This window comes from Mustela nivalis (assembly GCF_964662115.1).
Source record: "Mustela nivalis genome assembly, chromosome: 11".
NCBI lineage: Eukaryota > Metazoa > Chordata > Mammalia > Carnivora > Mustelidae > Mustela > Mustela nivalis.
Genome location: NC_139030.1, coordinates 105,405,173 through 105,420,046, shown reverse-complemented (window position 1 = coordinate 105,420,046; position 14,874 = coordinate 105,405,173). Strand labels below are relative to the sequence as shown.

At 42.6% G+C, this 14,874-nt stretch overlaps 1 protein-coding gene across 15 annotated transcripts in view; it reads left to right on the top strand.

The window, feature by feature from the left end:
- CCDC150 (coiled-coil domain containing 150) overlaps nucleotides 1-14,127 on the top strand; it is an 85,282-nt gene extending 71,155 nt beyond the window's left edge. For 6 of the 15 annotated variants that reach the window (XM_082689025.1, XM_082689026.1, XM_082689017.1 and 3 more), the window contains 6 exons: nucleotides 3,095-3,289; nucleotides 3,712-3,780; nucleotides 3,877-4,038; nucleotides 4,694-4,780; nucleotides 13,095-13,214; nucleotides 13,767-14,127. In XM_082689025.1, the coding sequence (XP_082545151.1) occupies nucleotides 3,095-3,289; nucleotides 3,712-3,780; nucleotides 3,877-4,038; nucleotides 4,694-4,780; nucleotides 13,095-13,214; nucleotides 13,767-13,883 (750 nt within the window). In that variant the 3' untranslated portion in view covers nucleotides 13,884-14,127. Of the gene's footprint in view, nucleotides 1-3,094; nucleotides 3,290-3,646; nucleotides 3,781-3,876; nucleotides 4,039-4,693; nucleotides 4,781-13,094; nucleotides 13,215-13,746 lie in introns of all 15 variants that reach the window. The other 9 variants (XM_082689027.1, XM_082689028.1, XM_082689023.1 and 6 more) reach the window with 4 other exon arrangements.
- Nucleotides 14,128-14,874: the final 747 nt, after the last annotated feature.

The following is a 14,874-nucleotide window of genomic DNA, read 5'->3' as shown; positions in this document are numbered from 1 at the left end:
CCTTTAATGCTAAACAGACTGACCCACCCAGCCAACTACTTGATCTTTGATTTGCTTCTTTGTATCAGGGAGATCTTCCACTAAGATGGAAATTAAAAGGTGCCTATGTTCTGGATTTAGAGAGAGCTATGTGTCTTTGGACTATTTTAGTAAATCCTTCCATAGAGACTTTAGAATGTTTCTCTTTCTCTCTCTAGGTATGTAGTTTCATTTTAGCTGAGGGGCAGACTTTTTTCCCCAGCTTCCCTCAGACCCAGAGTATCAGCACTGACCAGGGGAACTGCTATTGACCGAAAATACCTTCATCATGTCAGAGGGAGGAAAGGAACTGTGAAGTTTGTCAGGCTCTGAATTTGCTCATCTTCTGACAGTAGAGCTACTTTTTTTTTTTTTAAGATTTTATTTATTTATTTGACAGAAAGATACAGAGAGAACACGAGGAGACAAAGCAGCAAGCAGTGGGAGAGGGAGAAGCAGACTCTCCACTGAGCAGAGAGCCCGATGTGGGGCTTGATCCTAGGACTCTGGGATCATGACCTGAGCCGTAGGCAGACGCCCAACTGACTGAGCCGCCCAGGCACCCCAATAGAACTCCTTTAAATCCTTTCAGATATCTCACCAGCTTTGAGCCAGGACAAACAGTAAATACTCCTAGTAGTATTGAACTACCCCATGGATGTAAGAGAGGTCCCCTCAGAGGGCACAAAAGATAATCCTCACCCAAGTTCCAGAACCACTCCCAAAGAAAACCAAGAGAAATGTCCCGGCCGGCACCAGTCAGTAGGTTCCTGGCCAACCACATTTTTAGAGCCTCTGACTTGATGGTTGCCTAGTCAAGTTCTCAGGACACAAAACCAGATCAACAAGAAGGCAATAGCTGTCCCTAGCAGAGGAAGGATCAACAACCGATGAGTAACTGGAAGCAGATTCACAAGACACAATCAAAGATTTCTCCCTACTGTTACAATTACAGTTCAAAGAATTATCTTAAATCTATCTTTTCCTTATCAGTCCGAATCTGATAGGGACAGGTGTGGAATTTTATCTTCCTCTCTCAACCATGCACCATCGATGGACATCTGAGAGAGCCAACTTTCGTGAGAATTGTCACCTTTTGCTAGCTTCTGCTAGTTTTCCAGATCCTAGCTGTAGGCTCTGGGCAAGTGGGCATGTCTAGTAGGTCTCCCTCTAGTCACCACAGAGGATGAAAAATAGTAATTTTCCTTCTGCCTTTTGTAAGTGCTTGGCCTTGCTCCTCTAGAGTACCTTACATACACATGGATAAACTTACTTAGGTTGAAAGTTCTCCCTGGCAGCCACTGTAATTCAGAATTCTCTGTTCAGCTTTAAAGTTGTACTCACCTGAGGCCTCACACTGGACCTGCTCCAACTCTGGACTCAGTTTGATTTTAGATCAGAAACAGTACAACTCTAGTCAGTTTCTGGACCCAGTCCGGAAAAAGAAAGGCTCAAAGTCTGACAGCTGCTAACACCGAAGCTGCCGGGTGAGGCTCTAGGAGGGATTAGTGCAATGTCCAGAAGCATCCAGGAAGCAGGGGGTGCCATGGGTACCTACAGCAGCTTGCTGCTGGCTCCTGGGGCCCGTTGCTCTCCTTCCTTTTTTTCTTCTGACACCAGATCTGTTAAATATTTACCAAGCTTTAGTTTATCTTTTTTTTTTTATATAATTTTTTATTTTTTATAAACATATATTTTTATCCCCAGGGGTACATGTCTGTGAATCACCAGGTTTACACACTTCACAGCACTCACCAAAGCACATACCCTCCCCAATGTCCATAATCCCACCCCCTTCTCCCAAACCCCCTCCCCCCAGCAACCCTCAGTTTGTTTTGTGAGATTAAGAGTCACTTATGGTTTGTCTCCCTCCCAATCCCATCTTGTTTCATTTATTCTTCTCCTACCCACTTAAGCCTCCATGTTGCATCACCACTTCCTCATATCAGGGAGATCATATGATAGTTGTCTTTCTCTGCTTATTTCGCTAAGCATGATACACTCTAGTTCCATCCATGTTGTCGCAAATGGCAAGATTTCATTTCTTTTGATGGCTGCATAGTATTCCATTGTGTATACATACCACATCTTCTTGAGTTTATCTGTTAAGAGTTTATTTGAACAAAAATTGATTCAAGTTGGGCATTATCCGCTCTAGCAGAGATCTCCAAGGAACAGTACGAAATGAAGGCTTTTTAGGCAGAAGGGAGCAGGAACAAGTTGTACTACCCAGTAACTCAAGCTGCTTTTTGCAAAGTTTCTTTGCTTTAGAGGATGCCGGGATTGGGCAGACCACCCAGCCAGCGCTCATCAGGCAAGTCCTGAAGGACTCATTTAAGGGTTCATTTCTAGGAAAGCCAAAACTCACTCAGTCTTGGTTTGGTGACGTGTGGCTTAGCGTAAGGGACTCCATTTGAGGGCTATTGTCTTGTTTTTAACAGTAATCTCTATGCCATTTTTCCACTAGACAAGCTTATTAAAATCTTTAAAACTGAAAGCAGTATTATAAAAATCTATGCAGTGGTAGTAACGGGCAAGTATTTATATAAATTACCTTCTAATTTTCAGTTCTCCAGACATGAGGTCACAAGCAGGAGGAAGAGAAAAGCTGAAAGCTGAGCAAGTATGCCAGGCTCCCCTTCTTTCTCTGCCTTATCTTGTTCAACTCAGAGTCCCCAGAGATAAGTCATTTGTGTGCTTTGCCATTGATGACCCCGAGGGTCAGGGAAGTCAACTATCCCAAATTACGCAGCGAATAAGTGCTACAGCAGAGATGTGAACTTCGATTGGACTCCAAAGTCCTGCTCTTTAAAAGCAAATGATGAACATGTATTTACGTTGTCTATATCTGTTCTAGGAAAGATTGTGTTTAATGTTAAAAATTATGGGAAAAAAAGATGAAAACCACTTAGAGTTTTGCGCCACCGTTCCTCAGCAGACATCATCATCATCGCCTCGCTTACCCTCGTCTTTAAAAGGCCCAAAGGGAACTAAACACAAAGATGGGCCTAATCATCAGCTTCTCTTCCTAAATGGAAGTTTGAAAATGATGGACTTTTCCCTTCGTGTTCCACAGCTGAAGAAGGCCCTCGATGAAGCCAACTTCAGATCAGTGGAGGTAACCCGCACCAACCGAGAGCTGCGGCAGAAGCTGACGGAGCTCGAGAAGGTGGTGAACAGTAGCAAGGAGAAAATAAAGAATCAAAAGGCCCAAATTAAGCTCCACTTGTCGACTAAGGCGAATAATACTCAGAATGTAGAGCGGATGAAGGTTGTATGAGGCGCGCTCCTTCTCCCCTCACTTCCTTAGTGTCCGGGAGGACCCAGGCAGGTGGTGGGGCCCGGGGAAGGCGGTCCCCGAGTCCCGACAGCACCCGTGTTCTCTGGGGATGACAGCTGCACCTGGGTCGTGGGCAGACGCCTGGGGGGGGGGGTGCTCTCTCTCCAGCAAGATGCTGCTGTGTAAGTGTGTGGTTTCTGTTTAGCTGCCAAGTCCCTTTAACTCGTCTGCCCCCTCCCCGGTGACAGGACGTTGCTGTTTTAGGGTCAGTGCGCCAGACGGGAAGGAGGGCCCCGCGGGAGCCGGGAACTGTGGGTCTCATGTGGGATTCTCTCTGTCACCCCATAGGCGAAAAGAACAAGCCAGTTTTTCTACTGATCGTCTCTCTATGTTATTTCCACATTTACTTTCAGCAAATAGAAACAGAATTGAGGCAAATGGAGTTAATTAAGGATCAATATCAGAAAAAAAATTATGAACAGGTAGAAGACTTTCACAAACTCCATGTTTTTACCATGTGCCTAAAATCTCAGACTCCGACCCATTCACCGACTGCTTCCCTCTCTGTGCCCCACCAGTCGCTGAGCATCCAGAAGTTCGTGTCTGAAATGACCAACCTGCAGAAGGAGATGCAGCTGTTGGCCAAGAGCCAGTACGAGACCTCGGCGCGGAACAAGCAGCAGGAGCTGCGCCTCGAGGCGGAGCGGAAAATAAGGCAGGACCTGGAGAGCCGGTGCCAGGTGAGAGGCTCCTCGGGGTCCTTCAGCGACGAGCAGCCCAGCAGCAGCGGAGCACCTCGGTTTTCTAGATTCTATAAAAGAAACATAAACCTGCGAAAGGAAGAAGCCTGTAGCTTTGAGTGTGCCACGTGTTCCCAGTTTTTCAGTTTATAAAAGATTCATTCTTAACAGCCGAAGCTCGCTGCGCCAAATACTGGTTCCTAAGACATCCAAACTGAATTTCACAGTCCTTTAGGAACTTTCTACCCCTTGGTTCTTCCCGGAAGCTCAGATCGCCCGCTACTGTGATGGGTCTTGCTGCTGTACCCAGCCTCTGGAAGTGCCACATTCTGTCGCGGAGTAGGGACTCCAAGAGACCGTCAGGCTCTTGCCTTCCAGCAGACACTGTCTGCCGTGAAAAAGCATTCCTTCGGTTCTGGAAGGAGATAATTAATCGCTTCCTCTTCAGGAGGATACGTAAAATCAAAATCGGAGATGCATTAGGTGTACTGCTGACCGCAACAGCGTGGGTCTTACCTGTTGGTAGCACCTGAAGTTACAAAGTCTAACCCCATCACGCTTTCATAATGTGGTTGCCCATTTATTACAGTATGGAAGCTTTTTGTTCCATATGGTATATTGGGAATTTGTAAATATCTTCGTATCACATTTTCAGGAACTGGAAGAAACGATCAGACACCTAAGGAAATGTAAAGAGGCAACAGAGCATAAACTGAAAGAAGCCAGTGTAGAATCAGAACAGGTAAGCCACACCCAGTCAAGGTAACATCCTTCACGGACATAGTTCCAGGAATGTCACAGGCAAGAACCAATAACTAAGCCTAATGTCTACTATGAAGAATAATTTTTAGATTGGGATTCTGCCTCCTGATAAAAGAATACTGAAATACTGACTAAGCCAAGTCCAAGTCTCTGCCCCTAAATGTCAGGAGGACCAGCGTGTGGGTAGATTTTAACGAACTACTGCTTGACACCACTGATAGAAAGGCAAGCTCTTTGTTCAGCCAATAACTAGAAATGTAAAGTAGGCCCTATTTTTTTTAAGTTTTAATTTAATCTCTCCACCCAACATGGGGCTCAGACTCACCACCCTGAGATTGAGAGAGGCTTGCTCTTCCGACTGATGCAGCCAGGTACCGCTCGTGGGCCCTTTGAATTTGCGAATTTGCTTTCTCTAATCTTAAACTGACCTTTTTGAAAGTATTTAAAATCATACATTTTTTAGAGGTGGAAAGGACCTATGGAATTCGTTGTGTGACACAACCAGTCCTAATGTCCAGTTAAGAAAAAAGAGGTATCACAGTGATGACATCATCAGTTGGTCATTGGTCATGATTTGTCCTTTTTTTTTTTTTTTTACTTTTAATTTTTTATTTTTTATAAACATATATTTTTATCCCCAGGGGTACAGGTCTGTGAATCACCAGGTTTACACACTTCACAGCACTCACCAAAGCACATACCCTCCCCAGTGTCCATAATCCCACCCCCTTCTCCCAAACCCCCTCCCCCCAGCAACCCTCAGTTTGTTTTGTGAGATTAAGAGTCACTTATGGTTTGTCTCCCTCCCAATCCCATCTTGTTTCATTGATTCTTCTCCAACCCACTTAAGCCCCCATGTTGCATCACCACTTCCTCATATCAGGGAGATCATATGATAGTTGTCTTTCTCCGCTTGACTTATTTCGCTAAGCATGATACGCTCTAGTTCCATCCATGTTGTCGCGAATGGCAAGATTTCATTTCTTTTGATGGCTGCATAGTATTCCATTGTGTATATATACCACATCTTCTTGATCCATTCATCTGTTGATGGACATCTAGGTTCTTTCCATAGTTTAGCTATTGTGGACATTGCTGCTATAAACATTCGGGTGCACGTGCCCCTTTGGATCACTACGTTTGTATCTTTAGGGTAAATACCCAGTAGTGCAATTGCTGGGTCATAGGGCAGTTCTATTTTCAACATTTTGAGGAACCTCCATGCTGTTTTCCAGAGTGGCTGCACCAGCTTGCATTCCCACCAACAGTGTAGGAGGGTTCCCCTTTCTCTGCATCCTCGCCAGCATCTGTCATTTCCTAACTTGTTGATTTTAGCCATTCTGACTGGTGTGAGGTGATATCTCATTGTGGTTTTGATTTGTATTTCCCTGATGCCGAGTGATATGGAGCACTTTTTCATGTGTCTGTTGGCCATCTGGATGTCTTCTTTGCAGAAATGTCTGTTCATGTCCTCTGCCCATTTCTTGATTGGATTATTTGTTCTTTGGGTGTTGACTTTGCTAAGTTCTTTATAGATTCTGGACACTAGTCCTTTATCTGATATGTCGTTTGCAAATATCTTCTCCCATTCTGTCAGTTGTCTTTTGATTTTGTTAACTGTTTCCTTTGCTGTGCAAAAGCTTTTGATCTTGATGAAATCCCAATAGTTCATTTTTGCCTTTGCTTCCCTTGCCTTTGGCGTTGTTCCTAGGAAGATGTTGCTGTGGCTGAGGTCGAAGAGGTTGCTGCCTGTGTTCTCCTCAAGGATTTTGATGGATTCCTTTCGCACATTGAGGTCCTTCATCCATTTTGAGTCTATTTTTGTGTGTGGTGTAAGGAAGTGGTCCAATTTCATTTTTCTGCATGTGGCTGTCCAATTTTCCCAGCACCATTTATTGAAGAGGCTGTCTTTTTTCCATTGGACATTCTTTCCTGCTTTGTCAAAGATTAGTTGACCATAGAGTTGAGGGTCTATTTCTGGGCTCTCTATTCTGTTCCATTGATCTATGTGTCTGTTTTTGTGCCAGTACCATGCTGTCTTGATGATGACAGCTTTGTAATAGAGCTTGAAGTCCGGAATTGTGATGCCACCAACTTTGGCTTTCTTTTTCAATATCCCTTTGGCTATTCGAGGTCTTTTCTGGTTCCATATAAATTTTAGAATTATTTGTTCCATTTCTTTGAAAAAGATGGATGGTACTTTGATAGGAATTGCATTAAATATGTAGATTGCTTTAGGTAGCATAGACATTTTCACAATATTTATTCTTCCAATCCAGGAGCATGGAACATTTTTCCATTTCTTTGTGTCTTCCTCAATTTCTTTCATGAGTACTTTATAGTTTCCGGTGAGTATAGATTCTTAGCCTCTTTGGTTAGGTTTATTCCTAGGTATCTTATGGTTTTGGGTACAATTGTAAATGGGATTGACTCCTTAATTTCTCTTTCTTCTGTCTTGCTGTTGGTGTAGAGAAATGCAACTGATTTCTGTGCATTGATTTTATATCCTGACACTTTACTGAATTCCTGTATAAGTTCTAGCAGTTTTGGAGTAGAGTCTTTTGGGTTTTCCACATATAGTATCATATCATCTGCGAAGAGTGATAATTTGACTTCTTCTTTGCCGATTTGGATTCCTTTAATTTCCTCTTGTTGTCTGATTGCTGAGGCTAGGACCTCTAGTACTATGTTGAATAGCAGTGGTGATAATGGACATCCCTGCCGTGTTCCTGACCTTAGCGGAAAAGCTTTCAGTTTTTCTCCATTGAGTGATATTTGCGGTGGGTTTTTCATAGATGGCTTTGATGATATTGAGGTATGTGCCCTCTATCCCTACACTTTGAAGAGTTTTGATCAGGAAGGGAAGCTGTACTTTGTCAAATGCTTTTTCAGCATCTATTGAGAGTATCATATGGTTCTTGTTCTTTCTTTTATTGATGTGTTGTATCACATTGACTGATTTGCGGATGTTGAACCAACCTTGCAGCCCTGGAATAAATCCCACTTGGTCATGGTGAATAATCTTTTTAATGTACTGTTGAATCCTATTGGCTAGTATTTTGTTGAGTATTTTCGCATCTGTGTTCATCAGGATATTGGTCTATAGCTCTCTTTTTTGGTGGGATCCTTGTCTTGTTTTGGGATCAAGGTGATGCTGGCCTCATAAAATGAGTTTGGAAGTTTTCCTTCCATTTCTATTTTTTGGAACACTTTCAGGAGAATAGGAATTAGTTCTTTTTTAAATGTTTGGTAGAATTCCCCCGGGAAGCCGTCTGGCCCTGGGCTTTTGTTTGTTTGGAGATTTTTAATGACTGTTTCAATCTCCTTACTGGTTATGGGTCTGTTCAGGCTCTGTTCAGGTTCAGTTGTGGTAGTTTATATGTTTCTAGGAATGCATCCATTTCTTCCAGATTGTCAAATTTATTGCCGTAGAGTTGCTCATAGTATGTTCTTATAATAGTTTGTATTTCTTTGGTGTTAGTTGTGATCTCTCCTCTTTCATTCATGATTTTATTTATTTGGGTCCTTTCTCTTTTCTTTTTGATAAGTCGGGCCAGGGGTTTATCAATTTTATTAATTCTTTCAAAGAACCAGCTCCTAGTTTCGTTGATTTGTTCTATTGTTTTTTTGGTTTCTATTTCATTGATTTCTGCTCTGATCTTTATGATTTCTCTTCTCCTGCTGGGCTTAGGGTTTCTTTCTTGTTCTTTCTCCAGCTCCTTTAGGTGTAGGGTTAGGTTGTGTACCTGAGACCTTTCTTGTTTCTTGAGAAAGGCTTGTATCACTATATATTTTCCTCTCAGGACTGCCTTTGTTGTGTCCCACAGATTTTGAACCGTTGTATTTTCATTATCATTTGTTTCCATGATTTTTTTCAATTCTTCTTTAATTTCCCGGTTGACCCATTCATTCTTTAGAAGGATGCTGTTTAGTCTCCATGTATTTGGGTTCTTTTCAAACTTCCTTTTGTGGTTGAGTTCTAGCTTTGGAGCATTGTGGTCTGAAAATATGCAGGGAATGATCCCAATCTTTTGATACCGGTTGAGTCCTGATTTAGGACCGAGGATGTGATCTATTCTGGAGAATGTTCCATGTGCTCTAGAGAAGAATGTGTATTCTGTTGCTTTGGGATGAAATGTTCTGAATATATCTGTGATGTCCATCTGGTCCAGTGTGTCGTTTAAGGCCTTTATTTCCTTGCTGATCTTTTGCTTGGATGATCTGTCCATTTCAGTGAGGGGAGTGTTAAAGTCCTCTACTATTATTGTATTCTTGTTGATGTGTTTCTTTGATTTTGTTATTAATTGGTTTATATAGTTGGCTGCTCCCACCTTGGGGGCATAGATATTTAAAATTGTTAGATCTTCTTGTTGGACAGACCCTTTGAGTATGATATAGTGTCCTTCCTCATCTCTTATTATAGTCTTTGGCTTAAAATCTAATTGATCTGATATAAGGATTGCCACTCCTGCTTTCTTCTGATGTCCATTAGCATGGTAAATTCTTTTCCACCCCCTCACTTTAAATCTGGAGATGTCTTCGGGCTTAAAATGAATTTCTTGGAGGCAACATATAGATGGGTTTTGTTTTTTTATCCATTCTGATACCCTGTGTCTTTTGACAGGGGCATTTAGCCCATTAACATTCAGGGTAACTATTGAGAGATATGAATTTAGGGCCATTGTATTGCCTGTAAGGTGACTGTTACTGTGTATGGTCTCTGTTCCTTTCTGAACTACCACTTGTAGGCTCTCTCTTTGCTTAGAGGACCCCTTTCAAGATTTCCTGTAGAGCTGGTTTGGTGTTTGCAAATTCTTTCAGTTTTTGTTTGTCCTGGAAGCTTTTAATCTCTCCTTCTATTTTCAATGATAGCCTAGCTGGATATAGTATTCTTGGCTGCATGTTTTTCTCGTTTAGTGCTCTGAGACCTTGCCTGCCAGGTCTCTGTGGATAAGTCAGCTGCCAATCTAATATTTTTACCATTGTATGTTACAGACTTCTTTTCCCGGGCTGCTTTCAGGATTTTCTCTTTGTCACTGAGACTTGTAAATTTTACTATTAGGTGACGGGGTGTGGGCCTATTCTTATTGATTTTGAGGGGCGTTCTCTGAACCTCCTGAATTTTGATGCTCGTTCCCTTTGCCATATTGGGGAAATTCTCCCCAATAATTCTCTCCAGTATACCTTCTGCTCCCCTCTCTCTTTCTTCTTCTTCTGGAATCCCAATTATTCTAATGTTGTTTCATCTTATGGTGTCACTTATCTCTCGAATTCTCCCCTCGTGGTCCAGTAGCTGTTTGTCCCTCTTTTGCTCAACTTCTTTATTCTCTGTCATTTGGTCTTCTATATCACTAATTCTTTCTTCTGCCTCATTTATCCTAGCAGTGAGAGCCTCCATTTTTGATTGCACCTCATTAATAGCTTTTTTGATTTCAACTTGGTTAGATTTTAGTTCTTTTATTTCTCCAGAAAGGGCTTTTATATCTCTCGAGAGGGTTTCTCTCATATCTTCCATGCCTTTTTCAAGCCTGGCTAGAACCTTGAGAATTGTCATTCTGAACTCTAGATCTGACATATTACCAATGTCTGTATTGATTAGGTCCCTAGCCTTCGGTACTGCCTCTTGTTCTTTTTTTTGTGTTGAATTTTTCCGTCTTGTCATTTTGTCCAGATAAGAGTATATGAAGGGGCAAGTAAAATACTAAAAGGGTAGCAACAACCCCAGGAAAATATGCTTTAACCAAATTAGAAGAGATCCAGAATCGTGAGGGGGGAGAAAGGGGATAAAAAGAAGTTCAAAAAGGAAAGAAAGAAAGAAAAAGAAAAAAAAAAGAATTTAAAAAAAAGAAGACACCTAAGAAAAATATAAAAAAGAAAAAATATATATTTTAGATAAACTAGTAAAAAATCGTTAAAAAAGTAAAAGGTAACAGTTTAAAAAAAAAAATTTACCCGAAGGCGAGAAAAAAAAACAAAAAATGAAAAAAAAAATTAAATTAACTGCAAGACTAAAAAAAATCACAGGGAAAAAGCCATGAGTTCCGTGCTTGGCTTTCTCCTCCTCTGGAATTCTGCTGCTCTCCTTGGTATTGAAACCGCACTCCGTGGTAGGTGAACTTGGTCTCAGCTGGATTTCTTGTTGATCTTCTGGGGGAGGGGCCTGTTGTAGTGATTCTCAAGTGTCTTTGTCCCAGGCGGAATTGCACCGCCCTTAGCAGGGGCCGGGGTGAGTAATCCGCTCGGGTTTGCTTTCAGGAGCTTTTGTTCCCTGAGCGCTTTCCGTAGAGTTCCGGAGGACGGGAATACAAATGGCGGCCTCCTGGTCTCCGGCCCGGAGGAGCCGAGAGCCCGGGGCCCCACTCCTCAGTGCGCCCTCAGAGAACAGCGCCCAGTTATTCCCGTCTGCCTGACCTCCGGCCGCGCTTCGAGCTCACCGAGCCTGCGGCCGGTTCAAGGTCACCCCGAGCTGCGAGCTCACTGTCGGCTCTGTCTCTTTAGCCGGCTTTCCCGTTCCAATACCCGCAAGCTCTGCAACACTCAGACACCCCCGATCCTTCTGTGACCCTGCGGGACCTGAGGCCACGCTGACCCCGCGTGGGCTTCGCCCCGGTTTAGCCTCTGGAGCGATGTCCCTCAGCGGAACAGACTTTTAAAAGTCCTGATTTTGTGCACGGTTTCTCCGCCGCTTGCCGGGAACCGGCCCCTCCCCCCGGGGTCTATCTTCCCGTCGCTTTGGATTCACTTTTCCGCTGGTCCTACCTTTCAGAAAGTGGTTGTTTTTCTGTTTCCAGAATTGCTGTTCTTTTTCTCTTCGATCTGCCGATGTATTTTCAGGTGTTTGCAATCTTCAGATAAGCTATCTAGCTGATCTCCGGCTAGCTGAAGTAGTCTCAGCCTGCTACTTCTCCACCATCTTGACTCCTCCCTGATTTTCCTTTTTATAGCCATTCGACAAGACAGTAGGACTATCAGAGTGGTGTAGCCAAAGGACTACAGACTCATGAGTTTGATGCCAGCTGTGACCCTTGCTGTGCCCTTGAGGAAGTGACATTTACTTTAACTCATCAATTACCACATCTCAAAAAGTCAGGATAGTAAGACTTACTAATCTGTTATGCAGTAGATGACTCAGTAAGTTTCACTAAATAGTACCTCCCTTCTCATTCACGGTGCAAAATGTGACATGATGTAGGGGCCATTTCTAGCATCTTTCCCTCCATCCCTGGTAAAGAATGCTAGAGAAATGTGGGGTTGGGTTTGAGGGGGCGGTGAGAGTATCGCTGGCATTAGGAGGATATACAAAGTACTTGAGCTTTGTTGCTTTCTAAAGCTTAAATGCCAAGGGGAGCTCTGTTTTCTTACCTCATTATTTTGTACCCACACAGGGACCTGGCTAATCTGGGACAAATACCTAGTCCCACACATTTACTGTGGACCTATCCTATGGTGGGCACTGGATTAGTTGAGGGGACACAGGATGAACCAAGCCCAAGGACGCCCCTGCTTTCAAGGACTTGCCTTCTCCCGGGCAAGAGAGAAATACACCTCTCTCTCTCTGACTTCAAAATCATTTTACTTTTTATTCTAGAGGATATGTTCTGGAGCTCTTTTGAAGCAACTTTTATATAACCTTAAAGCCTGTCAGCTTTACCTTAAAATACTGAAGTAACTCAGATACATACAGAAGTGCCAGGCACATACAGGTACTCAGTAAATATCTGTCAAATAAACGAATACTGATTTTGGATCATCTGCAAAGGCAGATTACTAGAAGGACTGTTTAAGTCTAACAAAGGTAGTTTGGAAGTTTGTGTTTAGGAGCCAAAGCATAAAATATTTTAATGATAAAGGAAATTAAAAGAACACAAGTTACACTAAGCTAGTCCACTCTTTTACTAATTCAATTACTTTCTTAAAGCCCAAAAGAAAGATCTAGTGTAGGGACTTTGGAGAACGATTTAATCTTAGAGAACAGAGCTCAAAAATTCAAACTGTGGTTTGAACTACCATATTCCTCGGCAGAGCCGTCTTGTTCTTTTCGTTCTATTTTCCTCCTGGGTCCTCTTCCTTTCATTCACATCCAGGAAGTATCAATAAATGCAGGGAAGCAGCAGGCTTGCGCGCGTTCAGCTCTGCCTTCAGAAGTCACTCCCGTCTGGAGGTGCAGAAGGACCTTGCACTTGGAATCTGGGTCCTTTAACGTCTGGGTTAAAAAAAAAGTCTCTGGAACTAATACACAGAAAATTTAGAGCTTTCTTCATTGTGATTTTTACTGATAAGACTTTTCTGTTCAGATAACAGCTAACCTGGAAGAAGCTCATCGCTGGTTTAAGTGTAGGTTTGACGGCCTCCAACTTGAGTTGACAAAAAACCGGTTGCAGAGGCTTCCCCGAGAAGACAGGTGGCTGGAAGAGGTAGGGTGCTTAGACATGGCTGTCCTCAGCAATTCTGGATTTGTCCCTTCTCATATTTCTCACCGCAGAACTTCTCTCTTCACACGGCTACTCTTCCCACTAATCTTGGTTTCTCTAAACTGCAAGAAAAACAAAAGAATTTCTTCCTTAAAAGTTGCCCATTTGTGGAACATAACAAATAACATGGAGGACAAGGGGAGATGGAGAGGAGAAGGGAGTTGGGGGAAATTGGAAAGGGAGGTGAACCATGAGAGACTACGGACTCTGAAAAACAACCTGAAGGCTTTGAAGGGGCGGGGGGTGGGAGGTTGGGGGAACCAGGTGGTGGGTATCAGAGAGGGCACGGATTGCATGGAGCACTGGGTGGGGTGCAAAAACAATGAATACTGTTACGCTGAAAAGAAATTTAAAAAAAAAAAAGTCGCCCATCTCCCAAACTGTCTAGATTAGAACCACTCACCTTGATGAGTAGATTATATTCGTGGAGACAGAACAGGTCCTCAGCTCTGCAGGTAGTTGGGAACAGTGTTAGGTCTGTTTTCCTTCCAACAGGACCACAGTAACAGGCACGATGTCGCATCCAGCCAGTCTGCTCTACACCGATGGGAGAATAAACAGAATCTTAAACTTGTCCCCAAGAAGTGTCATTCTGAACTTGAGAGAAAGTGATGTCCTTGATGGAGGCGCTGCTTCATCTAGAGCTACACCGCCATGATTTCCTGCACCCAGCGTCCCGGGCTGGCCTTTCCCGCCGTCATCAGAACATGAAGTCTTTGATGTGGGCTGAAGATTTTGGACTTGAGTTTCTCATATTATGAACTTGCTGGTATCAGTACAGAACCACCCCATCTTATTTGTCCTTTCCCCCCATTTTCCACCCAATAAATTTATATTAATTTGTTGTATGATAAGATATGCTGTTGCATGATACATTTTTCCAAAATGCACATGGAACATTCTCCAGAATAGACCACAGAACAGGTCTTAATTTATTTAAGAGGATTGATACCATATCAAGCAGGTTTTCCACCAAACAGTGTACTGGAAGTCATTACAAGAAGGAAACTGGAAAATTCACAAATACATAGAGATTAATCAATATACTATAGAACAATCAATGAGTCAACATAGAAATCAACAGAAATAAAATACCTTGAGAAAAATGAAAATAAAAATATAACACACCCGAATTTATGGGATGCAGCAAAAACATCTAAAAGTTCTAAAAAGGAAGTTTACAACAAATGCTTACCTGATGAAACAATCTCAAAACAATATTATACTTCAAAAAGCTTTTTCTAGCTCAGTTGCATTGACATGGATGGCACTGGAGTGGATTAGGCTAACAGAAATAAGTGAAGCAGAGAAAGACAATTATATGGTTTCACTCATATGTGGAACATAAGGAACAGCACAGAGGACCATAGAGGAAAGGAGGGGAAACAGAGGAAGAAATCAGAGAGGGAGACAGACCATGAGAGACTCTGGACTCTGGGAAACAAAATGAGGGTTATAGAAGGGAGGCGGATTAGGGGGATAGGGTAACCAGGTGAAGGGTTTTAAATGAGTTCTGGGTGTTTTACACAACTAAGGAATTGTTGAACACTACATCAAAAACTAATGATGTACTATATGTTAACTCATTGAACATAATAAAAAA